At 47.9% G+C, this 26,661-nt stretch overlaps 1 protein-coding gene and 1 non-coding gene across 8 annotated transcripts in view; both read right to left on the bottom strand.

Annotated features, from left to right (window-relative positions):
- KREMEN1 (kringle containing transmembrane protein 1) overlaps positions 1-26,661 on the bottom strand; it is an 83,176-nt gene that overhangs the window by 6,960 nt on the left and 49,555 nt on the right. For 2 of the 7 annotated variants that reach the window (XM_055374099.2, XM_055374097.2), the window contains exons 5-9: positions 23,885-24,038; positions 9,691-10,023; positions 8,533-8,742; positions 6,995-7,079; positions 5,257-5,413 (exon numbers count right to left, since the gene is read on the bottom strand). In XM_055374099.2, the coding sequence (XP_055230074.1) occupies positions 5,257-5,413; positions 6,995-7,079; positions 8,533-8,742; positions 9,691-10,023; positions 23,885-24,038 (939 nt within the window). Of the gene's footprint in view, positions 1-318; positions 399-527; positions 5,414-6,994; positions 7,080-8,532; positions 8,743-9,690; positions 10,024-23,884; positions 24,039-26,661 lie in introns of those variants that run through there. The other 5 variants (XM_019018743.4, XM_063704896.1, XM_055374098.2 and 2 more) reach the window with 5 other exon arrangements.
- On the bottom strand, positions 13,282-13,388 carry LOC115931988 (U6 spliceosomal RNA). Its single transcript, XR_004068379.2, has one exon. It is a non-coding gene; the product is annotated as a U6 spliceosomal RNA (small nuclear RNA).

The following is a 26,661-nucleotide window of genomic DNA, read 5'->3' as shown; positions in this document are numbered from 1 at the left end:
AGCTTCTATTAGCTTCTTTCCTTCCTAAGAAGGAAAGTGTGGGGCAAGAAGGGGGTGGAGAGGAAGAACTGGTTGCTCTGAGAGGCAAGGTCAGTTCCACCTGGGATAATAATTACATAAGCACTTTAGAGGCATTTTGTCAAAACATAGCCTCCTGAGGAATAGATTCCATTACCCTTTTCAGATGGGGAAGCTGAGGCTGAGGAGTCGAGGGACTGGATCTAGGCCGGCTCGAGCCCAGATCTCTCTGCTGCAGAGCCTTGTGCTCTGCTCTGACCCTCCTTGGATGTGGGCTGCAATGCAATGGTTTTGGAGTACCTGATCTTTCAGATCGTACCAGCTGAAGGTCGGCTGTGGGTCGAAGCCGTCACAAGACTGGAAGAAATTTGGAGGCACTACTAGGAAAAAGCAAGCAAAAGGCGAGGACTGGCACCCAAGGGGAGGCAGGAATCCCACCACAGACACCCTCCGCTCGTCCCACGCTCTCTGGGGAACTCCCATAGAAATGACAGCATAGGGCCCATCACTCTTTCTACAACAATGAGAATATTTATTTTTTCCAGAAAGTAAAAATAATATTTTTTCTCTTTTGTAAAAGTACCATTACATTCCATTTTCTTAAATAACAAAATCCTAAAAATATATATTAAATTGTATACAGTGCGTCACACTTCATCTTATATTTTAAAATACATGATGTTTCTATTTTATTCTCAAAGTTGCATATTAAGAGCATATTTACAAATAAAGCCTTGTCATCCAAAGTCAAAATCTCTGCTGGAAGCTGAGTTTGGATGTGGGAAGGTCTTGACGTGCATGAGCCCCACGATGGCAGCTCCCGTGTGGGCGGGGAAGGGCCTCCAGTCTTTGTGTCTAAAGACCCTTCCTTTCTGAAGCAGATTTCCCTCTGACTTTCCTCCACACCCCACTTCTGCCTCCGTACCCAACTCAGCAAGACAGAAGCCTGTGAGATGTGCCCACCAGGGGTCTGCAGGCAGAGGGTGAAGCCCCGTCACCCCGAGCCGTCCAGCCTGAGGGGAGACAGCTGTGGCTGGAAGGCTTGAAAAACACCCCACACCAGGGAAGCTAAGCTGAGACCTGGCCAGGAGGTAGAACAGTGAGGAAGGTAAACAAAGACACCAGAGGAAACAATCCAAACTCCCAAGGTAGGAACAAAAGCCGACACCAAACACCACACAGGAGATCTGAAACCTAACGGTGCCAGGTGGTGGGGTGTGGAGCTGCCCGGCTCCGTGGGAGACCTGGCCTGGCCTCAGCAGACCAGGGAGGCAGGGTCTCGGAGGCCATCCGCGTATAAGTGCTTGTGAAGAGTAAGCATGCAGTGCCAGGATGCATCGGGGCTGGGTGATGGCCTGGCTGGGCTGCAGGCAGATCCTGAGCCCGGCCAGGAAGGCTCTTGCCTGGGCTGACAGTGGGGCATGTGGGTGGAGCCGCACCCAGGCTCGCCCGTGGGTTCTACCCGAGGGCCAGGACAGCTGAACTTGCTAGTGCTTTGATCTCTGTGGGCTTCTGGCCGATTGGAGTCTTGAGCCAGAACCCACTCTTCAGAAGTTAGAGCAGCCTGGTTTCCTCGCTCACGCCTAGAGAGGCCTCAAGCCTGTCCTGACGTGGGGGACACGGCGGGTGAAGGCACTCAGGTTCATTCCTACTCATTCTCTGCTTTGCAAGCAACTGGACAAACGGGGAAGAACAGGGCACCGTGTGCCTCCCGCCTGCCTTCTCAGAAGGGCCAAGGACACTGAGAAACTCTGCTAGAAACTAGGGGCCACAGCTGGCCAAGGCACTGTCACCACGGAGAGTGACAAGATCGGCTGGTGAGGGCTCTCCTGTTGGCACAGGTACCAAGAAGGCAGGGCCTGGCGCCAGCGGGGAACAGGGGTGAGGATGGCACGCAGGCCCAGTGCAGCCTCCTCCCACGCTCTGTCACCTCAGGAGAGGCTTTGGCCAGGGTGCTTTCAGAGCTCCGTCCACAGTGGTCCCCAAAGCCCCTCCCCTGCCTCTCCTGCAGTCTTCTGCCATGGGTTCTGACTTTGACTTTTCCAGGGTTACCCTCTTTTCGCCACCTCCAACCCCCACTTTATCTCATCTGAGGAGTTTCCTAAAAGTTCAAGTGCCACCTCCTCCATGCTCCTGGAAGCCCACGCCATCTCTTCTGGATCAGCTTCTTTCTCAGGTGTTTACTTAGCCGCAGTGGCCTTCTGTGGGGTGTCGCTGACTTTCTACCTGGTTCTAACTGAGCCCATAGCCAGGCTGCGGCAGGAGCCAGTGCCCATGGAGGCTTAGCCTGGGATGATTTACAGCCCTCCTGCCCGTACGCTGTCCTGAGCCAGATTTGGGTTTCCCGGGGCTGCTCCACGTATCGTAAGTTGATCCTAGAGGCGCTGGGCCATGCCAGGGCCAGGCAGGAAGAGAAGCGCTGGGGCATCCCCAGCACCTCCCAGGCCCTCCGAGGAAGCACTGCCCCCGCTGCAGGCTGCGACAGCACATTGGCTTGGGCATGGCCTCCCCTGACTGAGATGTGAGGAGGGCAAGGTGGGCATTTGGGCTGCAGGACACCCCAGAGGCCAGTGGTCAGTGTCAGCCCCAGGCAACTGAACAACTGCCCCCTGGCCGGGTGAACTCTTCCTGGGGCCACGTGCCACATTCCCTTTGTGCTGCACATGGATCTATTCATAGCACAGGACCCGTTGGGACGACACACACCTGACACTTGTGTTTGAGAGAGATTCCACAAACAGCATGAATAGCTTGGAGGGGAGACTGCACGTGTTGGTATGTTTCCAGCGGTCCTCCTGTGTGACAGGCCTCTTGGAGACAGTGGCCTGCAGACAGCTGCTCTTTCCAGATCAAAGCATGAAGGCTGCACCGAGCAGCTCTGTGCCCTCAGCAGGCCTCCCACGGGGCCTGGGGTGGCAGTCCTGCCCCTGCCTGCCTGTGACACATTGCTCCGTTTCCCTCCTCTGAAGGCCCCTCTGCCTGAAGCTCCAAGCACCTCTCCTGAACTCAGGCTGCCGAGTGTCACCTCTCCCTGCAGACACTTCCTGTGTGGCCCTCTTTCCTCCCAGGGGCGGCAGGTGCAGAGGTGTTTCCAGAACCTCAGTAGGAGCCCCAGCAGGCAGTGACTCAGGGGTTGGGGGAGGTAGGCAAAGTGCTGCAAAGAGGAAACGCCAAAGCCAGAGGCGCAACAATCACCCAGGCCCGAGTGCCTTGTGGAGAGGCACGCTCTGACGAGGGCCTAGGCCTGGCCAGCAGAGGCACAGGCTGCTTTTCTCAGCTGCTGTTGACAAAGCCTGATTCCAGATGGCAAGGACTTTTAAATTAGTGATGGCACTTACTCTCCCAACCAGCAGCCACTACAGCTGCAGCACTCAATCTTAGGAGGAGCTCCTTGGAGGAGCTCCAATTCCCAAACCCACCCTCTCCTGGCACCAATCTCTGCAGCCCACCTCCCTATCTAAGGGACAGGGTGGCATGGGACTGGGGACAAGAGTGCTCGCCTTCCCCACTGAGCCATTCCTAACCCCACTTGGTCCCCACAGGAGGGGCAGAGAGCACGGATGGCCCTTGGAGTGTTTTTTTTTTTTTTTTTTGAGAAGGAGTCTCACACTGTCACCCAGGCTGGAGTGCAGTGGTGTGATCTCGGCTCACTGCAAGCTCCGCCTCCCGGGTTCACGCCATTCTCCTGCCTCAGCCTCCCGAGCAGCTGGGACTACAGGTGCCTACCACCACACCCAGCTAATTTTTTGTATTTTTAGTAGAGACGGGGTTTCACCGTCTTAGCCAGGATGGTTTCGATCACCTGACCTCGTGATCCACCCGCCTCAGCCTCCCAAAGTGCTGGGATTACAGGCATGAGCCACCGCGCCCGGCCCTTGGGGTGTTTTTTATCTTTTAACACGGGGGACACTAGAGGGAAGGACCACAGGCCCCATGTCTCATATAGTGCTGCCTAAGGGCAAAAACACAAGATTGATACTCTCCACTCTGAACTGAGAGTTAGCTGAGCCAATCATGGAGAGACTGAGGCCTGGCTCAGGTTCCATAGGACCATGAGCTGCTCAGTGGCAAGGCTGATAAAGCCAATCCTGAGTACTTACTGAGTGCCCATAAAAGCTTGCAGGAGAATTTATTGCATGAGTAAATGAATGGATTTTTTTTTGTTTATTTGTGTTTTGTTTTTTTGAGACAGAGTCTCACTCTTGTCACCCAGGCTGGAGTGCAGTGGTGCGATCTCGGCTCACTGCAACCTCAGCCTCCTGGGTTCAAGCTGTTCTTCTGTCTCAGCCTTCTGAGTAGCTGGGATTACAGGCGCCTGCCACCACGCCTGACTAATTTTTATACTTTTAGTAGAGACAGGGTTTCACCATGTTGGCCAGGCTGGTCTCGAACTCCTGACCTCAGGTGATCTGCCCGCCTCAGCCTCCCACAGTGCTGGGATTACAGGCATGAGCCATTGCGTCCAGCTGAATAGATGTTTTATATGACCAAAGCTCTTAAAGCTTTCCCTGCAGCTCCATGAGCTATGGAAAGAAGAATCTAGAAAGAAGCCCATGTGTAAGGTATCAGGTTTGATATAAATGGGGGTCACTAGATCTTATTCTCAGACCCTCCCAGGCTGAAGGAGGCCCACCCTAGTCCAGCATCTGGAGAGCAAAGCTGCCGGGGCAGCACAGACACTGCCCTCTTTACACCTCGCTAATGTCCAGGAGTCCGCACTTGTATGGGACCAACTCCCAAGAGTACCTGAGAGTTCTCCCTGTCTGGCCCTGTTCCAAGCCATAAAGACCAGGAGAAACTGATTTGTGTGTGGACAAAAATAGAGAAGAAGCAAGAAAAATTCAAAGTAACTAAAGCTACCCACCACCTGACAGCCATCTAGAATGTACCTGAGCCCTGTGCCAGCCATGACCTCCTCTGTCATCTCAGCCTCACTGTCCTGACACCCCCACTGCTAGCTAGATCAGAGAGAGATGCAGAGAGGGCCGGGCCCCAGGGCTTTGAGTCTCTCTCCTAAGTGCAACCGATGAAGCAGGAGGAATCCAGGCTCTGCCTGCCCTGGCAGCAGGGCACCTCTTCCTAGTCTGTAGGAGGAGGGTTTCCCCGAAGAGGCCGAGGCAGAGGAAGAGGAGGGGAAGAGTCTGTCAGAGAAGAACCACAGGAGAGGTTGACCACGGCAGCCTTGAGCTCAAAGAGGGACCTCAAGTCCTAGGCACAGTGGGGTTTTTAGTCACTCACAAGCGGATTGCGGTCATCTTGTTGACTCTGACCCTTGAGTTTCTTCTTAAAGATGGAAATTGAAGTGGAAGGCTTGTAAAAAATGCTCCAGATTTCCCCCGAAGTCCCTGGTTGATGACAATCCCTAAGGTCCCCTGAAGCAGGAACACGATGGGATCTGTCAAGCAGATAAATATTTTTTCCAATAGATTAGAACAACGCAAACAACCTACCATCTCACGAGATACTGTATCTATGAAATGGGGTGGGGCAAGGTCTTGGGAAGGACCTCACAGCCACCTCTAAAGATCTGAAGGACTAGCGTGCAACTGAAATGTGGCCTGTGGGCAGCAGGTGCTGAGGCCAAGTGCAGCAGGGCAGCGTCTGCATCAGAATAACAAAAGAACTTTCTAACTAGGAGGATTCTTCAAATCTGGAAAAGCCCAGCCTGAGAGATTATGGATTTTCAAATTCTTTTATTTTAAATAAAAGAACTGTTTTCAAATGCCATTTACCTAGAAGCCCACCTAGCTAAAACAAGACAAACACAAAACTTCTCTGCTTCAAGCAGAGACCTGTCTAGCCTCCGGTGCTGGCCCGGACTCTGTTCAGCCCCCATGGCTGCCTGGCAGGGAAGCTGCAGCCGATGTCAGAGGAGAGTTAGGCATGCACTTTAGGGCCTCAGCCATGCTATCAGATGCTGGACGCTATAGGAAGCATTGGGCTCTCTTGCTGCCACAGGGGATGTGGTCAGGACTGAGCCTGAGAGGCTTCCCCAGAACATGTGAATTGTGACTTTAAAACACACATACACACACACACAGACACAGACACACACACACACACACACAGACATACACACACACACGCACACGCAGACACAGACAGACACACACACACGAGGACATTATTTCCACTAAAAATTTCAAGTGTAGGGTGGAGGTGTCTATGTAAAGGGGTTCCAGTGTGGCCAAAGGCAGCCTTCGCAACGCAATGGAAGAGCTCGCATTTAATGTATAAGAAGTCTGTAGCAGAGGGCAAGTGAGATGGTCAGGAAAAAGACAGCTTTTAGTGGACATACATACATTTTCAGGGAGGCTGTGAAATGAGAAGAACCTGAGTAGAAAGCACTGGAAAGACAGAGTAGCGGTCTAGGAAAAATTAGAACGAACTCCCCTCTAAGTACACAAACATTAGTAGCATGAACAATTGCCCCTTTCCTGGAAGGTGGAACTGTTAGACTTGAATAGCAAAATAAGGGGAGGAAATAAATTTTAACCCAAATTGGTCAGAATTGAATGATAAAGCTTGCATAAGTTTTTTCAATAACTGTTTTAAAATAACTACTGAGCAATAGTTAATAAAATGTGAGAATTCTCTTCCTAAGGATGTTTCTCAATTTCTAGAAGGCATCAGGAAGTATGCACGGCATCGTCCTAGCTATCTTCAGTCTTGCATAAAGATCTCCGTAAGGGACTAGCACATTTGCTTTTTAAGCCAGGAATGTTGCAATCCTCCTTGAAACTGTATGCCTTGGACACAGAGCAAACAAAATCCCTGAAACCTTAATGAGATTTGTCCAGTTGTACATTTCACTCTACAAAGAAGGGGGAATGTCTGCTGCCTTCCGTTCCCTAGGACTGAGGGCTTTGGAATCATGTGCTTATTCTACAGTTGTAACCAGACAAATGAAGCATCATAGAAAATGAACTCTGAGCCTTCCCTTTCCTGGAATTGGGCAGCTCCCTCTTGTACTCACTTGAATGTGACGTGCAGAAGTATCTTTGCTACAATGGCTGTGACTGTGAGGATGAGGAGAGTTGCCAGACCATAGACTGTCCATCCTGCAAGTGCAAAAGACAGAGCTTACCAGACTTGTTTATGGTTGGTTTTCGAAAGGAGGTCGGCTGGAATACCCAAGTGAGTAAGTCTGGCTGAGGGGCTCCCTGCAGGCCGGTGTGGGAGGGCAGCCAGCAAACCTAGCCTCAGGACCAGCTGACCCAGGCTAAGCATGGGGCCCCAGGTGTTCTGAATATTTCCCTTTGTTCTACAAGTCACTCTCAGGGAGAGGCAGGCAGGATGATCCAAAGTCTATTGGACTCAGAATCTAAAGGGATGACACGCATTTTGTCTCTGCCACTGGGACCACTGTGTAACCACAGATGGAGTTATGTAAACTCTTTGGGCCTCAGTTTCCTCATCCGAGAAATGAGATGTGTGACCTATGAGATGCTACCTATGAGAACCACAGCCTAATGACGCACAGGAAGTGCTGGACAGGCCCTTCTCCCTGACCTTCTATGGTGGGTCCTGCAGGGGCCCAGGGCAATTTGAAAGCCTCCAGGCTAGGTCACCACTGAGGATACTTTCCAGTTCTACCAGCTCATAAAGGCATCACTTCCTTGGCTCACTGCCTCCTCAAGCTCCTGGGCTCAAGCAATCCTCCTGCCTCAGCCTCCCAAGTAGCTGAGACTATAGGCATGTGCCACTATGCCCAGCTAATTTTTCTACTCTTTTCTTTTTTTTTTGAGACAAGGTCTCATTCTGTCACCCAGGTTGGAGTGTAATGGTGCAATCATAGCTCACTGCATTCTTGAACTCCTGGGCTCAAGCGATCCTCCCACCTCAACCTCCTAAGTAGCTGGGACCACAAGCGTGCACCACCACACCCAGATAATTTTTTTTATTTTTTGTAGAGAAAGGGTCTCCCTATGTTGCTCAGGCTAGTCTCGAACTCCTGGCCTCAAGCAATCTTCCTGCCTCGGCCTACCAAAGTGCTGGGGTTACAGGCATGAGCCACTGCACCTGGCCCTGCATGACTTTTCTTCATAGCTCTTATCATTATCTGATTTTTATTTTGCTTTCTATCTTTCTCCTCTCGTTTATACGCCACAGAAGGGCAGGGGTTGTGTTTGGTTCACTCTATAATCCAGTACCTAGAACGGTGCCTGGCACCACTGAAGCACTTATATATCTTTTGAATGAATGAGTCAGTGAGTGAATGAATGGAGTTCTTGCAAATGCCAGTGGATTTAGGGAGTTTCCATGTGGGGCTCTAGAAAGATAATCTCAATGTGGGAAAATACGGGATTAGCTGATTAGTCACAATGTAGAAAAGGCACGCTTGCCTAATTTTTGGAGGTGAGCACTTTTCCCTCAGGACTAAGGAACCAAGCTAATAAGAAAATTTCCCTCAAAAGCCAGGACAGACTATAGGTCACAGAGCCAGTATCCCAACCTGCCTCTGAATAAGAAACACCCAAGTGCTTTTGTCTTTATAACTGTCAAGAGCGCTACCTTCAACTCTGTGGCTTCCAGCCCCCATGGGTGGCGCCCAGGAATTGCTACCTGGGACAGTCTGAGGTGGGTGGCTGGGGCTGGTGGTGATGACATAGAGGACTTTGGAGGACCGGGCAGCGCTGACACTGAGGTTGGCCTGCTCTGTGATCACCTCAGCCACCGTCTGGTTGACAGCGGGCCTCTCCTGTGGCAGTTCTTCCTTGACGGCTGGAAGAGAAAAAGCAATTAACTGGGGACAGGGCTATGGAGACAACAAAGAGTTGTGCGGGAGGAGAGCACGAGTTATGAAGAAGAGGCCTTCTTCTCTGATTCAATTCTGGGTGCAATTCCTTCCATAGGTGGGTCCCACCAGCCCCAAAACAGAACCTGTCAGGCTGTCACCCTTTAGGAGGCAGAAGGATGAACCTGTCAACTTCACAGAATGTGGCTAGTCTCATCTCGGACACCTGGGCATGGTTTACAGCTTCTCTGCCCCTGTACTTGGCAGCTATGGCTCCCTATGCCTGGAAGGTTTGCTTTTTTCCTATTGATCCAAAAGCTACCTGTTCCTCAAGACTGTCCCACCTGGAGAGGGGGCCTCTTCCCGTGGGTCTCCTGGAGCACACACTACCTTAACTCTTCTTGAGGTTTGCTATCCAGGACAAAGACAATGTCTCAAACACCTTCTGTGTTTCTTGTGTCCTGGCAAAGAGATGTGCCCAGCACACATGTGCTCACATTACAGAGGCAGAGAGTGTGGCTCCATCATAGCAGGGTTTGAAGATGGCAAGCCAGTCTTTTGGAATTAGCTAGGATGTTTAGAGGAAGGAGGACGGACCAGATGACCTTTTGAGAACCTTCCAATTGTCCCAGTCTCAGCTGTTCCTTTTATTCTGTTTTTTTAAATTCTTTTAACCCTCCCATGAAAACTGTCATTAGACCTACTAAAATAGCCAAATTGACAGGTTTTCACCTCTTTTCTGTCTCATGAAACATAAATGAGTTATGAAATGGGGGTAGGGAAGGAGCCACAGCCTCGGGGTGATCTGCAAGTTGAGTCAGTAGTTCCTGAGGCCCAATCTGCCCCGCAAGAACTGCCCAAGTCACAAGGGTGAAGAAGAGAAGCCCAAGGCACGTGGGCCCTGAAGAACCCCCAAGGAGGCAAAGATGTCTTACCTTGGTATAAAACAGCAAATCCCTGGGCCTGATTGATGCGATCAGAGAAGAAATACAAGATGACGAAGTCCAGAGAGACGTTGAAGGACAGAGGTGGGCGGCTCCTCCCGTGGAAGCGGGCTAGGACACGGTGGGTGTAGCCATCCAGAAGCTCCACCATGTCTGCCGAGTCCCTGATGTCAAATAGGGGGAAGCTGAAGTGGATGTGGGAGGCCCCCGGAACCCGGATGGTCCAGTAGCAGACCCTCCCCGTGGCATAGGTGTCGGGGAAGTCAGGGGAATAGACCACAGAAGACATGGCTGAGTAGTTCCCACCGCAGGCGCCCACGAGAGCTGTAGGAGAGAAAAAGACACCACACCCTCAGTCTGGGCCTTTGCCACAGGCGCGCTTCCAACACCAAGGCACTAAAGCCTTCCTAACGAGCAGGATCCCATTTAGGACATTGTTTCTATCTGTAAAACCTGACAGTCTTATGTTTCAGGATCGAGTCACAAAATGAATCGCTGAGACTCTCGACAAATGACTGTGGAGATGTTTTTCCCCCAGAGACCTTAGAATTAGCACATAGCACAGTGGTGTGGCCTAGGTTGGGGCAGGGCTGGAGTCAGAGAGTCTGGACTTGGGACTGGCAGGGCCAAGTGATGGCCAGGGGCCGCACTTCACTCGCGGGCCTCTTGCTTCTCTCAGTTTCAAGGCTGGAGAGAGCACCACCTGCTCCTGTATCACGGGAATGTGTGACGGCACATGAGACAAAGCACACGAACCACTCGGGCCACTCTGCAGGGAAGCCACCCGATGAGGTAAAGTTGTCAAAAGAGAAGGGCTTTACAGCTGCTTGTGTGTCCCCAGTACCCTTGCAACGCTCCCATGAGGGACCACGTTTTCAAGCAGGGAAACTGCAGCACAAGAAATGACTTTCTGCAGTGAGGAAACATGCTAGATTCTGAGCACTCTGTACTGAGCACATTTGATTTCTCTGGACTCCTGTTTTTGATAGGCATGTTCTAGAAAGGGGATGCAGTGATTTCCTGTCTTACATGGTGAAATGTAAACAAGATCTTAGAACTGAAACTCCTTGGGAGGGAATGTAGGGCTAGGATTTTTTTTTTTTTTTTTTTTTTTTTTGAGAAGGAGTCTCCCTCTGTCTCCCAGGCTGGAGTGCAGTGGTGTGATCTCAGCTCACTGCAACCTCTTTCTCCTGGGTTCACACCATTCTCCTGTCTCAGCCTTCCGAGTAGCTGGGACTACAGGTGTCCACCACCAGGCTGGCTAACTTTTTTTTGTATTTTTAGTAGAGATGGGGTTTCACCGTGTTAGCCAGGATGGTCTCGATCTCCTGACCTCATGATCCACCCGTCTCGGCCTCCCAAAGTGCTGGGATTATAGGCATGTGCCACCGCACCCGGCCAGGGCTAGGATTTAAAAAGTAGGCTTTGGGGGAGTTCTGGTTCCCTTTAGGATGTAGAAAACAACAAGCAGTCCGGGCGCGGTGGCTCACGCCTGTAATCCCAGCACTTTGGGAGGCCAAGGCAGGTGGATCACCTGAGGTCAAGAGTTAAAGACCAGCCTGACCAATATGGTGAAACCCCGTCTCTACTAAAAATACAAAAATTAGCTGGGCGTGGTGGCGTGTGACTATAGTCCCAGCTACTAGGGAGGCTGAGACAGGAGAATTTCTTGAACCCGGGAGCTGGAGGTTGCAGTGAGCCGAGATCACACTACTGCACTCCAGCCTGGGCAACAGAGTGAGGCTCTGTCTCAAAACAACAAAAACAAGTGAATGCTGCTTCTATCCTAACAATGAGAAAAAGCTTAAAACTCAGCTGAGGTCTCATGACAACCAGGGGAACTTAATTCTACAAAATCAAAGCCCCATCAAGGAGAGTCAGGCCACACAAACAGTTTCATCTTTGAGAGAACACAGGAGGAAGAGGTGACCGCCAGAGAAGTAACAAGAAAGCACTAAAATTTTAACAAACTCTTAAAGGCTGAGAGTGGGCTAGTGTCTCAGCTTAGGGCAACTGGGAGTCCCAGACACAATGGACATTTTGCACTCACTTGTGAGCTTTTCTGCACAGACCTCCACTCAGTGCTTTCACAAGTGACTCGGGTTGGCCAGCAGACCACAGTCCCCCTGAGTGGCATGAATGTGCAGGAGGTGACAGGCTGCCACTGGGGGACAGGAATGGAATACTGCCCACTTCCTTCTCTTCGCACTTGCAGGAAGGGACTCTCCTCTCTAAGAAAGTAAAAGCCTTCGGCAGCTGGGAGAGGGGAAGCAAATCCTGTTACTCCCAGGGCCACTGAAAACAGACAGAAGCAAAATCTGTTTGCCTCTGGGGGAGGGAGTAGACCTGATTTGACTAGAAAAGTCTATACCAAACACCATTTCACAAACCCAAATTTCAGCCTCCTTGAAATTCTCCTTCCTGTCAAAGTAACCAGGTGAAGATTCACTGCTTCTGGGGGAAGAGCAGAAGCAAAAGCCATTGGTCCCTGATTGCCTTGAGCCGTCTTGAGTCCAGGATCCTGCAGCCGATGCAAAGCAGAGCTCTACTACTCCTGGAGGGAGGGCAAGAAATTCTCCTTCCCAAGATCCACCACAGACGCAAGGCAGTGTTTGGCTGCCAGGGAGAGAAGAAGGGTGTGGGAATGCTGAAAAGACCTCAGGCTGGTGGCCTTTACACATCCTGTCTAAGACTGAGGACAGGGCAGGAGAACCAAGAACCACCCCCATGACCTCACCATGAGTAGAGCCAGGTAACAAACAGCCATAGCCTACCACTGAGGGAGGGAAAGAGGGTGGAGAAGGAGCCCCTCTGTGGCACAGGCATGTGGGAACTCCTCAAAGCTGAGGATGGAACAGGACTACTGAGGAAAACTCACAGGTACCCTAGGCTCCACACTAAGCACAAGCTGATAGCAGCCCGTCACTGGAGGAATTTAAAGCCTGATGTGCATTGAGGGTAGTGATAGAAACAACCCAGCTCAACTTCTGATAGACTGGCTCAGTCCCTACACTATGCAGATCTGCCCAGGTGTCAACACTATCTCAGCCCCTAGTGTTCTTCTATACATAGCATATGGCATTCAATAAAAAATTACAACACACATATAAAAGCAAGGGTGGGAGGGGGGAAAGACATTGTTAAGAGATAAAACAATCTACAAAACTAGACTCAATGATGACCCAGATGCTAGAACTATCAGACAGAGACTACATGATGAATACAGTAAATAATCTACTGGAGGCAAGGCATGGTGGCTCATGCCTGTAATCCCAACACTTTGAGGGGCCACGGGAGGAGGATCTCTCGACTAGGAGTTCAAAACCAGCCTGAGGAACACAGTGAGACCCCATCTCTACAAAAATTTTAAAATTAGCCAGGCATGGTGGTGTGTGCCTGCAGTCCCAGCTACTCAGGATTCTGAAGCAGGAGGATCACTTGAGCCCAGCAGGTCAAGGCTGCAGAGAGCTATGATTGCACCACTGCACTCCAGCCTAGGTGGCAGAGTGAGATCTTGTCTCTTAAAAAAAAAAAAAAAAAAAATCTACTGGAAATCAAACAATATCGGAGATGAATTTTTTTTTAATTATAGAATGCTTCATGAATTTGCATGTCATCCTTGCACAGGGGCCATGTTAATCTACTCTGTTTTGTTCCAATTTTAGTATATGTGCTGCTGAAGCAAGCACTGAAGAATTCCTTTGATGGGCTTATCTGGATACTAGACACAGCTGAGGAAAGAATCAATAAACTTGAAGACAGGTCAACAGAAATTATCCCCAAATGAAACAAAGGGGAAAACAAAGTGAAACAAACAGAACAGAGCACCCAACAGCTGTAGGACAATATCAAATAGTCTAACATATGTGTAATTGCGGTGCCAAAAGAAGAAAAAAAGAATGGAGCAGAAGAAATGTTTGAAGAGATAATGGTGAAAAATGTTCCAAAATCAATAAAAGGTGACAAACTACAGATACAAGAATTTCAGCAAACCCAAGCAAACAAAAAAATTAAAAACAAAAACAAAAGCAAAAACAAACAAACAAAACACACAAAGAAGACACACCTAGACACATCATAGTTAAATGTTGAAAACCAGTCTGGGCATGGTGGCTCATGCCTGTAATCCCAGCACTTTGGGAGGTCAAGGCAGGAGGACTGCTTGAGCCCAGGAGTTCAAGATCAGTCTGGGTAACATAGTGAGACCCTATCTCTACACAAAATTAAAAACTTAGCTGGGTATGGTGGCACATGCCCATAATCCTAGCTACTCAGGAGGCTAAGGCAGGAGGATTGCTTGAGCCCAGGGGGTCGAGGCTGTAGTGGGCCATGACTGCACTACTGCACTATAGCCTGGGTGACAGAGTAAGACCCTGTCTCAAAAAAAAAAAAAAAAAAAAAAAGTTGAAAACCAAAACCAAAGATAAAATCTTTTTTTTTTTTTTTTTTTTGGGATGGAGTCTTGCTCTGTTGCCCAGGCTGGAGTGCAATGACGCGATCTCTGCTCACTGCAAGCTTCACCTCCTGGGTTCACGCCATTCTCCTGCCTCAGCCTCCCGAGTAGCTGGGACTACAGGCATGCGCCACCTCGCCTGGTTAATTTTTTGTATTTTTAGTAGAGACGGGGTTTCACCGTGTTTGCCAGGATGGTCTCGATCTCCTGACCTCGTGATCCACCTGCCTCGGCCTCCCAAAGTGCTGGGATTACAGGCATGAGCCACCACATCCGGCCTCAAAACCAAAGATAAAATCTTGAAGGCAGGCAAGGAAGAGGAAAAGATTACATACAGGGGAATAAAGATAGAGCAGACATCTCTAAAAACCATACAAGTCACAAGAATATGGAGCAATATCTTTGAAGTACTGAAAGAAAAAAGCTGTCAGCACAGAAATCAATACCCAGCAAAAATTACTCTAAAAAATGAAGGTGAAATAAAGCTTTTTCGAACAATAGCTGAAAGAAGCTATTGACAGTCAACCTGTACTAGAGAAAATGCTAAAGGAATTTCTTTAGGGGAAAGGAATATACCAGATGGCAAATAAGAATACAAAAAGATGTTCAATATCATTGGTAATTAGAGAAATGCAAATTAAAACCACAATGAGATACTACTACATACCTACTAGAATGGATCACATTTAAAAAACAGATCATACAAAAGTATCTGTAGCTGGAGAGAAAGTGGAGCAAATGAAAATCATACATATTGTTGGTCAGAATGCAAAATGGCACATCCACTTTGGAAAACAGTTGGCAGTGACTTATAATGCTAAATATGCACTTAGCACATGACCCAGCAATCCCACTCCTAGGTAGGTACCCAAGAGAAATGACAACATATGTCCACATAAGCACCTGTACTTGGATGTTTACAACAGCTTTATCATAGACAGACCAATGTTTGTCAACTGGTGAATAGATGAACAGATTGCGATACATCTGTACAAAGGAGCACTTCTTAGCAATAAAAAGGAAAAAAACGCCTCTCCCTCTCCCTCTCCCTCTCTTTCCATGGTCTCCCTCCGATGCCGAGCCGAAGCTGGACGGTACTGCTGCCATCTCAGCTCACTGCAACCTCCCTGCCTGATTCTCCTGCCTCAGCCTGCCGAGTGCCTGCGATTGCAGGCGCGCGCCGCCACGCCTGACTGGTTTTCGTATTGTGGAGACGGGGTTTCGCTGTGTTGGCTGGGCTGGTCTCCAGCTCCTAACCGCGAGTGATCTGCCAGCCTCGGCCTCCCGAGGTGCCGGGATTGCAGACGGAGTCTCGTTAACTCAGTGCTCAGTGGCGCCCAGGCTGGAGTGCAGTGGCGTGATCTCGGCCGGCTACAACCACCTCCCAGCCGCCTGCCTTGGCCTCCCAAAGTGCCGAGATTGCAGCCTCTGCCCGGCCGCGACCCCGTCTGGGAAATGAGGAGCCCCTCTGCCTGGCTGCCCAGTCTGGAAAGTGAGGAGCGTCTCTGCCCGGCCGCCCATCGTCTGAGATGTGGGGAGCACCTCTGCCCTGCCGCCCTGTCCGGGATGTGAGGAGCGTCTCTGCCCGGCCGCCCTGTCTGAGAAGTGAGGAGACCCTCTGCCCGGCAACCGCCCCGTCTGAGAAGTGAGGAGCCCCTCCGCCCGGCAGCCGCCCCGTCTGAGAAGTGAGGAGCTCCTCCGCCCGGCAGCCACCCTGTCTGGGAAGTGAGGAGCGTCTCCGCCCGGCAGCCACCTCGTCCGGGAGGGAGGTGGGGGGGCCAGCCCCCCGCCCGGCCAGCCGCCCTGTCGGGGAGGGAGGTGGGGGGATCAGCCCCCCGCCCGGCCAGCCGCCCTGTCCAGGAGGTGAGGGACGCCTCTGCCCGGCCGCCCCTACTGGGAAGTGAGGAGCCCCTCTGCCCGGCCAGCCGCTCTGTCCGGGAGGGAGGTGGGGGGGTTAGCCCCCCGCCCGGCCAGCCGCCCTGTCCGGAAGGGAGGTGGGAGGGTTAGCCCCCCACCTGGCCAGTCGCCCCGTCCGGGAGGTGAGGGGCGCCTCTGCCCGGCCGCCCCTACTGGGAAGTGAGGAGCCCCTCTGCCCGGCCAGCCGCCCCGTCCGGGAGGGAGGTAGGGGGGTCAGCTCCCCGCCCGGCCAGCCGCCCCGTCCGGGAGGGAGGTGGGGGGGTCAGTCCCCCGCCCGGCCAGCCGCCCCGTCCGGGAGGTGAGGGGCGCCTCTGCCCGGCCGCCCCTACTGGGAAGTGAGGAGCCCCTCTGCCTGGCCAGCCGCCCCGTCCGGGAGGGAGGTGGGGGGGTCAGCCCCCCGCCCGGCGGGCCGCCCAGTCTGGGAGGGAGGTGGGGGGGGTCAGCCCCCCACCCGGCCAGCCACCCCGTCCGGGAGGGAGGTGGGGGGGTCAGTCCCCCGCCTGGCCAGCCGCCCCGTCTGGGAGGTGAGGGGCGCCTCTGCCCGGCCGCCCCTACTGGGAAGTGAGGAGCCCCTCTGCCCGGCCACCACCCCATCTGGGAGGTGTACCCAACAGCTCATTGAGAACGGGCCATGATGACAATGGCGGTTTTGTGGAATAGAAAGGGGGGAAAGGTGGGGAAAAGATTGAGAAATCGGATGGTTGCCGTGTCTGTGTAGAAAGAAGTAGACATGGGAGACTTTTCATTTTGTTCTGTACTAAGAAAAATTCTTCTGCCTTGGTATCCTGTTGATCTGTGACGTTGCCCCCAACCCTGTGCTCTCTGAAACATGTGCTGTATCCACTCAGGGTTGAATGGATTAAGGGCGGTGCAAGATGTGCTTTGTTAAACAGATGCTTGAAGGCAGCATGCTCGTTAAGAGTCATCACCACTCCCTAATCTCAAGTACCCAGGGACACAGACACTGCGGAAGGCCACAGGGTCCTCTGCCTAGGAAAATCAGAGAACTTTGTTCACTTGTTTATCTGCTGACCTTCCCTCCACTATTGTCCTGTGACCCTGCCAAATCCCCCTCTGCGAGAAACACCCAAGAATGATCAATAAAAAATAAAAAATAAAAAATAAAAAAAAAAGGAAAAAAACTACTGATACAGGCAACAACATAGGTGAATCATAAAGCATTATTCTGGCCGGGCGTGGTGGCTCACGCCTGTAATCCCAGCACTTTGGGAGGACAAGGCGGGTGGATCACCTGAGGTCCGGAGTTCGAGACCAGCCTGACCAACATGGAGAAACCCCGTCTCTACTAGAAATACAAAATTAGCTGGGTGTGGTGGTGCATGCCTGTAATCCCAGCTACTCCGGAGGCTGAGGCAGGAGAATGGCTTGAACCAGGGAGGCGGAGGTTGCTGTGAGCCAAGATCGCGCCATTGCACTCTAGACTGGGCAACAAGAGCGAAACTCCATCTCAAAAAAAAAAAAAAAAAAAGCATTATTCTAAGTGAAAGAAGCCAGACACAAATGGCTAAATACTGTGAGTCCATTTATATAATATTCTGCAAAACACAAAACTATATATATATACACATATATATACATATATATATACATATATATACATATATACATATATATATACACATATATATACATATATATGTGTGTGTGTATATATATATATATATATATATACATATATATATATGAACAGAATACAGATCAGTTGTTGCTGAGGAGTTGGGTTGGGGAAGGGAACTGACCACAAAGGAGCAGAAAGGAACTTGTGAGGTGATAAAAAAAAAAAAGTCCTAATCTCGATTGCTTATATATTTGTCAAATCCCACTGAAGTATACAACTGAAAGGGTGATTTTTACTGTATGTACATTATACCTAAAATTAGAACCTAATTTAAGAAAAAATCAAGCTTTGGAGAAAGACTTCCTGGGTTCTAATCCTGACTTCACCATGTACTAACTATGAATTTGAGCAGGTTACTAAACCTCTGTATATCTCAGTTTATTCATCTATACAATGAAAATGGTAATAGTTTCTCTCTCGTGGGGTCATGAGAATTAGCAGGAGTAATGCTTATGAAGTGTTCTGTGTAAGATGTGACACACAGTATAAGCTCAGTAAGTGTTGGGTATTCTATTTTTACCATTATTTGAAAAGAATAAAGTATCCAACTGAAACTGGTATTTTTCAATAGCAAGGGCAGACCTTAAACCTAAAACTTTGGATTCCGTGCTGACAGCATATTTAATTCAGCAATTTTGAGAACAGATGATCTTTATGATGGATTATTAAAATTCAGTGATAATCCAACAGGAAACTTGAAATATAGTAGTCAAGACCTTATTTTTTGAAGGAGAGATTAGCCCGACATATACAATCTGGGTGAGTGGAGGGCCCAGGATAGACCTGGGCAAGCCCTCCATGGCAGGGGGCCGGTGTCCTCCTGCCTTCTGTGATTCTCTTCAATCTTCCTGCTCCTCCTCGATACTAGCTGAGTCCATTTCTTTGGGAAGAAGCCTCAGGCATTAGTCAGGACAGGCAGCTTCCCTGAACCCCAGCTGAGTGCTCCACTTCTAGACAGGAATGATAATGGGTGTGTCTCAGGAAACAAACCTCAGCCAAATGGGTCCCAGCCATGAATCAGATTCCACTCAGGATGGAAAGATTCTACTCTTTCTTGGCACCCAAGAAAGAAGGCTGGTACCATATTTCATCAACTCTAAGGGATACACTTTAATCTTTTAAACTGGGATGTATCTTTTAGTCAATGCGTGTCATTGTTAAACTGGAAATATTTTTTTCCCTTAATGGTGTATAAAATAATGTTGCACCTCAGAATTGAGGCATCTTGGAGTCTATGAAATGCAATTGCTAACACAGTCCCAGGAGCCAGATCCTACCCATCCTTAGACCAATCACTTTCACAATTAATCTCTTCCCTTCCCACTAAAATAAAGGTTCCATGAAGGCAGGATCTTTATCTGTGGGACCTTGGGCAAATTACTGAACTTTTATGAGCCTCAGTTTTCTCATCTGTAAAATAAGCATAACAGTACCTGCTTCACAGTACTGTGAGAATTAAGGGAGACAACGCATGTAAAGTGAATAGCGCAGGGTCCTGTCAATGATAAATGTTCAACTAATGCTACAAAATAAGGTCCAATCCAGATGACTGACCCTTCCCTTCCGGGCCTAGAAGCCAAGGGAGTCCCAACAGGCTAGCCTGGGTAGTTCCTGTAACCCACTGTTGACTCTGGCCTACATGTTCTTCTGTTTGGTTCTGTTAATTCAATAAATTATAATCCCTAGGGGTAGCAGAGGCTATGAAGCCCCCGTCAGTGTTGTGTTTGCCCACAGTACACAGCTCACCTCTGTGACCTCTCCAAGTCCATGAGAGCTTGCTGAAAAATCAGCCAGAGAGTCTGTGACAAATTACTTGATGTGGCAGTGATGACTGAGCAGACAGCTTCTGCCAGCTGCCCCTCACCCTCCACCCCCACTAGCCCCGTCGTCTCTCTGCCAAAGAGCAAACACAGCCTGAGTACTTCTACTGCAGAGGAGCCTGGGTGTTCCTCTAATCAGCAGAGGACAGGAAGACGTCGCTGACACTCTGACTGAGACCCACATGCGAGCCACACTGGTAGCAGGGCCTCATGTTCTGGGAGACAGACTGTAACCTGGTCGTTTCTCACCATCTAACTTCTCCAATATCTTTAGGGAGACATCTTCACCCTCCCAAATCATGGGACAGTCTGTGGTCACCATTTCCAAAGTGCTCAGCCTTGTTCAATGAGTCATAAGGATTTCCATGAGGTGGTACTTGAGCTGTTCAAACTATTTTACTCTCTACTAGATGGACCTTTTTTTTTAGATGGAGTCTCACTCTGTCGCCCAGGCTGGAGTACAGTGGTGTGATCTTGGCTCACTGCAACCTCCACCTCCCGGGTTGAAGCGATTCTCCTGCCTCAGCCTCCAGCCTAGAATTACAGGTGTGCACCCCTGTGCCGGCCTCTAGATGCACCTTTAGAGATTATTTATACAGTGCTGCATTTTGTACCTTTCTCAGCAGAGCAATGGGGTGTGAGTTACAGAACTGGCTGCTGTCAGGGGTCCTGTAGACCACAGGCATCTGGGCCTCTGGAGGATGGCGTGAGCAGCCTCTCAGAATGCCAGCCTTCTTAGTCCTTGAGCAAATGCAAGCCAGAAAGGGCTGCTTCTGGAGAGCTGCACAAGGGGCCAATGTGGGAATAATCAGAACTGGGCACACTTTGTTCACATAACTTTAAAGCATAAAACTGGATCCGTTATTATGATCTATTTTTACTGTTGTTAATAAAAGGGATTCTAGCTGCTGAAAATAGAAAAATTTCAAATGTGGCAAACCAGGGTTTGAATCCTGGCTCTGGCACTTACTAGCACAGACAAATTACTTCATCTTTTGATCCACAGTTTTCTTATCAACAGGATTGCTACAAGGATTAAATAACATAAAATACACAAAAGCACTTGGCATCAAGTCTAGCACATGACAAGCACTCAGTAAATAGCAATAATTGTTGTTATAATTAATTCACTTCAGTGCACCTTTATGTGAGGGCCAGTACTCTTTCCTAGTAGTACCAAAGATGCTACTTGGTGTGCACTTTAGAGACTATTTCCATAGTGCTGCATTTACAATTTAATCCAGATTATTTCTGCTTGACACCTCCAGTAAAGGCACTATACTAAAGAAAACATACTTTTATCTACCACACAGCAGATGCCCAATAAAAATGTGCTAATTCAAAGACTGTCTTATAAAAACTACATTCTATTTCTTCTTGATCTAAAATCCAGCATTTTAACCATTTTAAAGTACAGATGTTCCTTGACTTATAATGGGGTTACGTCCTGATAAACCCATTGTAAATTGAAAATATCAAAGTGAAATATGCATTTAATACCCTGATAAACCTACTGTAAAGTTGAAAAATCATAAGTTGACTGTCCTAAGTTGGGGACTATCTATATATGAATCAGTGGTATTCAGTATATCCACAATGTTATACAATCATCATCCCTAATTCCAGAACATTTTTATCACCCTAAAAAGAAAATCCATACCTATTAAGCAGTCACTCCATATTCTTGCCCTTTCCCCAGCCCTTGGCAACCCGGAATCTGGCTTCCATTTGTGTGGCTTTGCCTATTCTGGACATTTCATATAAATGAGATCATAAAATATGTAGCCCTTTGCATCTGGTTCTTTCATTTAGAATAATGGTTTCGAGGTTCATCCATGTCGTAGCATGCCTCAGTACTTTATTTATTTTTATGGTTGAATAATATTCCATCATATGGATATCCACTTTGTTTATCCATTCATCAGCTGATAGACATTTGGTTTGCTGCCGCTTTTTGGCTATTATGAATAATGTTGCTAGGAACATTGGTATGTATGTTTTTTGTGGAAACATGTTTTCAGTTCTCTCAGGTATATACCTAAGAATGGAATTGCTGGGTCATACAGTTACTCTCTGTTCACGTTTTGAGGAAATGCCAGACTTTACTTTTTTTTTTTGAGATGGAGTCTTGCTCTGTCGCCAGGCAGAGCGCTATCTCAGCTCACTGCAACCTCCACCTCCTGGGTTCAAGTGATTCTCGTGCCTCAGCCTCCCAAGTAGCTGGGATTACAGGCACATGTGCCACCACAACCAGGTAATTTTTGTATTTTTAGTAGAGATGGGGTTTCACCATGTTGGCCAGGCTGGCCAGACTGTTTTCCAAAGCAGCTGCACCATTTTACATTCCCACCAGCAATGTATGAGGGTTCCAATTTCTCCATATATCTGTGAACACTCATTTTCCATTTTTTAATTGACACTGCATTCTATTTAAAGTCAAAAAACAGGCAGTAAACCCTCACGCTACTCTTCTTTCCTCTCTAGCACCTCTCTAGTGGTTTCTTGGCAGTATGAATCCCAGCAAGTTATTTATCCTGTCCATGTCATGTGGCTCTCTTCTGTGAAATGAGAGTAATCACAATAACCCCTACTTCAGAAGGGTGCCAAGAGAACCGAATGTGATAATTTAGATAAGGACTTCATGCATACTAGGTACTCAAGAAACATTTCCTTTGTTTTTTCACTTAAGAGTATACCAGGCATTTTGCAAGTTCAGAAAACTTACTCTCCTGAGTTACAGTGTTAAGGCAGAGAATCTTATAATAATGAACTCTAGAATAAAAGGTTAAATAGATGTGCAGTGTGTAGTTATTTGCCAACTAAGCTTTAGCAAGATTCCTTAATCATTAGCCAAAGTTCAGTCTTTAGCCAAAACAAAGGTATCAAACTAAGCATTGGTCTGGACATAACAGGATGTATAGGAATCAACTGGCAGTCTCCAATGGGCACACTTAGCTAAAAAAATCAATTGACTGTAAGTTCTGTTCACTAATCCTGTCTTCCCACCCCAAATACAAACACACTTTAGACAATATCTAAGCTATAACATGTAAAAGGCTCAGTTATAAACCTTGGCTGGGTTTTATAGTCACCATATATATAGTGGCTGAATTGTGTCCCCTAGAAAGATATGTTCAAGTCCTAACACCTGGTACCTGTGAATGTTATGTAACCGAGTTAAGATGAGGCTATACTAAATTAAGGTGGGCCCTAAATCCAATGATTGGTTCCTTTTAAGGAGACACACAGAGACACAGACACACAGACACACGCAGAGGGAAGATGGCCATGTGAAAGAGAAGGCAGAGACTGGAGTGGTGCGGCCAACAAATGCCAAGGATCGCCCACAACCACCAGAAGTGAGGAGGGCTTCCCTGGAGACTTTGGAGAGAGCACAGCCCTGCTGACACCTCGATTTTGGATTTCTAGCCTCCAGAACTGTCAGAGAATGAATGTTTGTTGTTTTAAGCCACCCAGTTGGTGATAATCTGTTATGGCAGTCCTAGGAAACTAATAAACCATATGTCATTTTTGCTCAAAACTAGCCATGCTGCCTGGTTGAGATGCCAGTAGCGCACCTCCTCTAGCCTAAAGGCCAAAGACACCACAGACACTACAATATTTCTTGGTAATCTTGAGCCTTTTTTTTTTTTTTTTGTCTGCCTCCACTATCTTTAAATCTGGTGCTGCACAGTGCTGTAATTATCACAAAGTTTCACTGCCACTGAGAGGATGCTGGTGGATTATGATGAGGAATCAGCTGGCTCAGTGGTTAGAACATGATGTTGGTGAGGTCAAGGCCCTGGATCCACTCCCATTCTGAACACACTCTGCCCCTGGCCAGTATCTCACAAATGCAGCAGTTTAGAGAGGAGGTGGGTCAGGGCAAACCCAATGCCAGGCCTGAAAAAACAACTTAGAGCTACGTTGTCTCCTCAGGTCTATCACAATAATATATAAATCCCAAATGCCTAAAAAAAAAAAAGTCAAAAGGGTTTGGAAATTATATTAAAGCAAGAGTATAATAAAGCTGATACTGGATTGTTATATTAGTGTCTATGTAAAATTGGAAAGGTTATCATTTCTGGGTTGTCTAAACATCACACAATAGGCCACGTTGCTTCAAAGCGTTTGGCATGACTGTAGCTAATCCCTTTTTAAGTGTCTGTTCTCTCTTCCAGAAGGCAGGGGCTGAGTCTTCATGCACTGTGCTGTATTCCCAGGGTCTAGTCACAAGTATTGTCTATTGCCAAGTGAATGAATGAATACATAGAAGTGAGGGAGGGTGGGCAGGCTCGTTGCTCTGGTCCAAGGGTTCCTGTGCCTTGGGCAGTGATGGGCACAGGGCATACTCACTATCAAAGAGGATGATCCTGCCATCACCACCACAGGGTTGGGTGTGATCCCCGAAGCAGACGCTGTTGCATTCGGTACTGGCTGCCTCCCCGTACTTCCAGTAATCAGGATTGTTTCCACAGAAGCAAGCATAGCCTGACTCCATCCCAGCAAACTGCCACAACAGAGAAGCAGCACATGGTAAGCATCATCAGGGATGTCAGATGGCCTGAAGGAGCCTGGCAGGGTGGGCTTCCAGCAAGCAATCAGCCTCAACTTCCCAGGGTCCCTTCCCCTGGGACCTCCCCCTTCTTCCACTCTTGCAACACTTAATTTCAAGCTGACCAATAAGTACGCAACCACCAATGTGTTTCCCTGTCGGCGAGCATCACTTTTTAATGTTTGTGTTTCTACTGCACTTCAGTAAGCTTTAAGGGGGAGAAAATCTCATAAACTTCAAATGTGAGTAACAGCTAAACATTTTATTGACTGTTTACTATGTGCCAGGTAGTGAGTGCTTTATAGCTAACCCTCAAAGCAAACACATTATAGGCCCCATTTTACAATTTTGTTTTTACATTGCTATACAGTATTTTGGCATATAGTTCTATAAATTTTAACACTTGTATAGATTTGTGTAACCACAGCCGGGCATGGTGGCTTACGTCTGTAATCCCAGCACTTTGGGAGGCCGAGGCAGGTGGATCACTTGAGATCAGGAGTTAAGAGACCACTCTGGCCAACAAAGTGAAACCCCGTCTCTACTAAAAATACAAATATTAGCCAGGTGTGGTGGTGGGCACCTGTAATCACAACTGCTTGGGAGGCTGAGGCAGGAGATTTGCTTGAACCCCGGAGGTGGATGTTGCAGTGAGCTGAGACTGCATCACTGCACTGCAACCTGGGCAACACAGTGAGACTCTGTCTCAAAGAAAAAAAAAAAAAAAGATTTGTGCAACCACCAGTACAATCAGGATTCAGAACAGCTCCATTACCCCAATAATTTTCTTTGCACTATTGCTTTATAGGCCCCCTCCCCCAGAATCCCTGGCAACCACTGACCCATTTTCCTTTACTATAGTTTTGTCTTTTCGAAAATGTCACAGAAATAGAATCATATAGTATGTAATCTTTTTGAGACTGGCTTCTTTCAGTCAGCATAACGTCTTTGAGAGTCATCCAAATTGGTGTTTGTATCAATAGTTTACTCCTTCTTATTGCTGAGCAGAGTTCATTGTATGGATGTATCACAGCTTGTTTATCTGTTGGGCTGTTTCTAGTTATTCATAATTATGAATAGAACTGCTATAAGCATCTGTGTACTGATTTTTATGTGAATATAAGTTTTCATGTCTCTAGGGTAATAACTAGGAATGGAATTACTAGGTCATATGGTAGATGTATATTTAACTTTATAAAAAAGTGCCAAACTTTTTCCAGAATGACTACCATTTTAGATCTGCACCAACAATATATGAAAGTCCCAGTTGCTCTGTATCCTTGTCAGCACTTGTTATTTTCAGTATATTTTACTTTAGCCATTTTAATAGGTATGTAGTGATATCTCATTATAGTTTTAATTGGCATTACCTTAATGGCTAATGATGTCGACTATATCTTCTTTTTCTTTCTTTGTTTTCTTTTGTTTTTCAGATAGAGTCTCACTCTGTCATCCAGGTTGGAGTACAGTGGTATGATGTTGGCTCACCGCAACCTCCACCTCCCAGGTGAAAGCAATTGTCCTGTCTCAGCTTCCCGAGTAACTGGGACTACATGTGTGCTACCACGCCCAGCTAATTTTTGTATTTTTAGTAGAGACAGGGTTTTGCCATGTTGGCCAGGCTGGTCTTGAACTCCTGACCTCAAGTGATCCTCCTGCCTTGGATCATGTGCTTATTTGTCATCTGTATATCTTCTTTGGCTTCTTTTCATGTGCTTATTTGCCATCTGTATATCTTCTGTTCAGGTCTTTTGCCCATTTTTAAATTGCTTTGTTCGGTTTTTTTAACTATTGAGTTGTTTGGCTTTTTTTTTTTTTTAATTTTACACATTATGGATACAAGTCCTTTGTCACATATGTGATTTGCAAATATTTTCTCCCAGGCTATAGCTTGTCTTTTCATCCTGTTAAAAATATCTTTCACAGAGCAAGATCTTTACATTTTTATGAAGTCCAAATTAAAATGTACCAATTTTTTCTCATCATGGGTAATGCTTTTGGTGCCTCATGTAAGAACTTTTTGCCTAAACTCAAGTCATGAAGATTTTCTCTTATATCGTCTTCTAGAAGTTTTATAATTTTACATTTTACAGTTAGATTTGGGATACATTTTGAGTTCAGTATGTAGTCTTGTGTTTAAGTTCTTTCAACTAGCCTACTGTTTTGGAGATTCATCCACGTTGTGTATAACAGTATGTCTTTTTTTTTTTTTTTTTTTTTTGAGACAGACTCTCGCCCTGTTGCCCAGGCTGGAGTGCAATGGTGCGATCTCGGCTCACTACAGCAACCTCTGCCTCCTGTGTTCAAGCGATTCTCCTGCCTCAGCCTCCTGAGTAGCTGGGATTACAGCCACGCACCACCATGACCGGCTAATTTTTGTGTTTTTAGTAGAGACGGGGTTTCACCGTGTTGGTCAGGCTGGTCTCCAACTCCTGACCTCGTGATCCACCCACCTTGGCCTCCCAAAGTGCTGGGATTATAGGCATGAGCCACCGTGCCCAGCCAGTAGGTCTTAATATGTCTTTTCTTTTTATTGCTGAGTGGTATTCCACAGTATGGATATACTGTACTTTGTTTC

This window comes from Gorilla gorilla, chromosome 23 (assembly GCF_029281585.2).
Source record: "Gorilla gorilla gorilla isolate KB3781 chromosome 23, NHGRI_mGorGor1-v2.1_pri, whole genome shotgun sequence".
NCBI classification, from domain to species: domain Eukaryota; kingdom Metazoa; phylum Chordata; class Mammalia; order Primates; family Hominidae; genus Gorilla; species Gorilla gorilla.
This window is presented reverse-complemented; position numbering and strand designations above follow the sequence as displayed.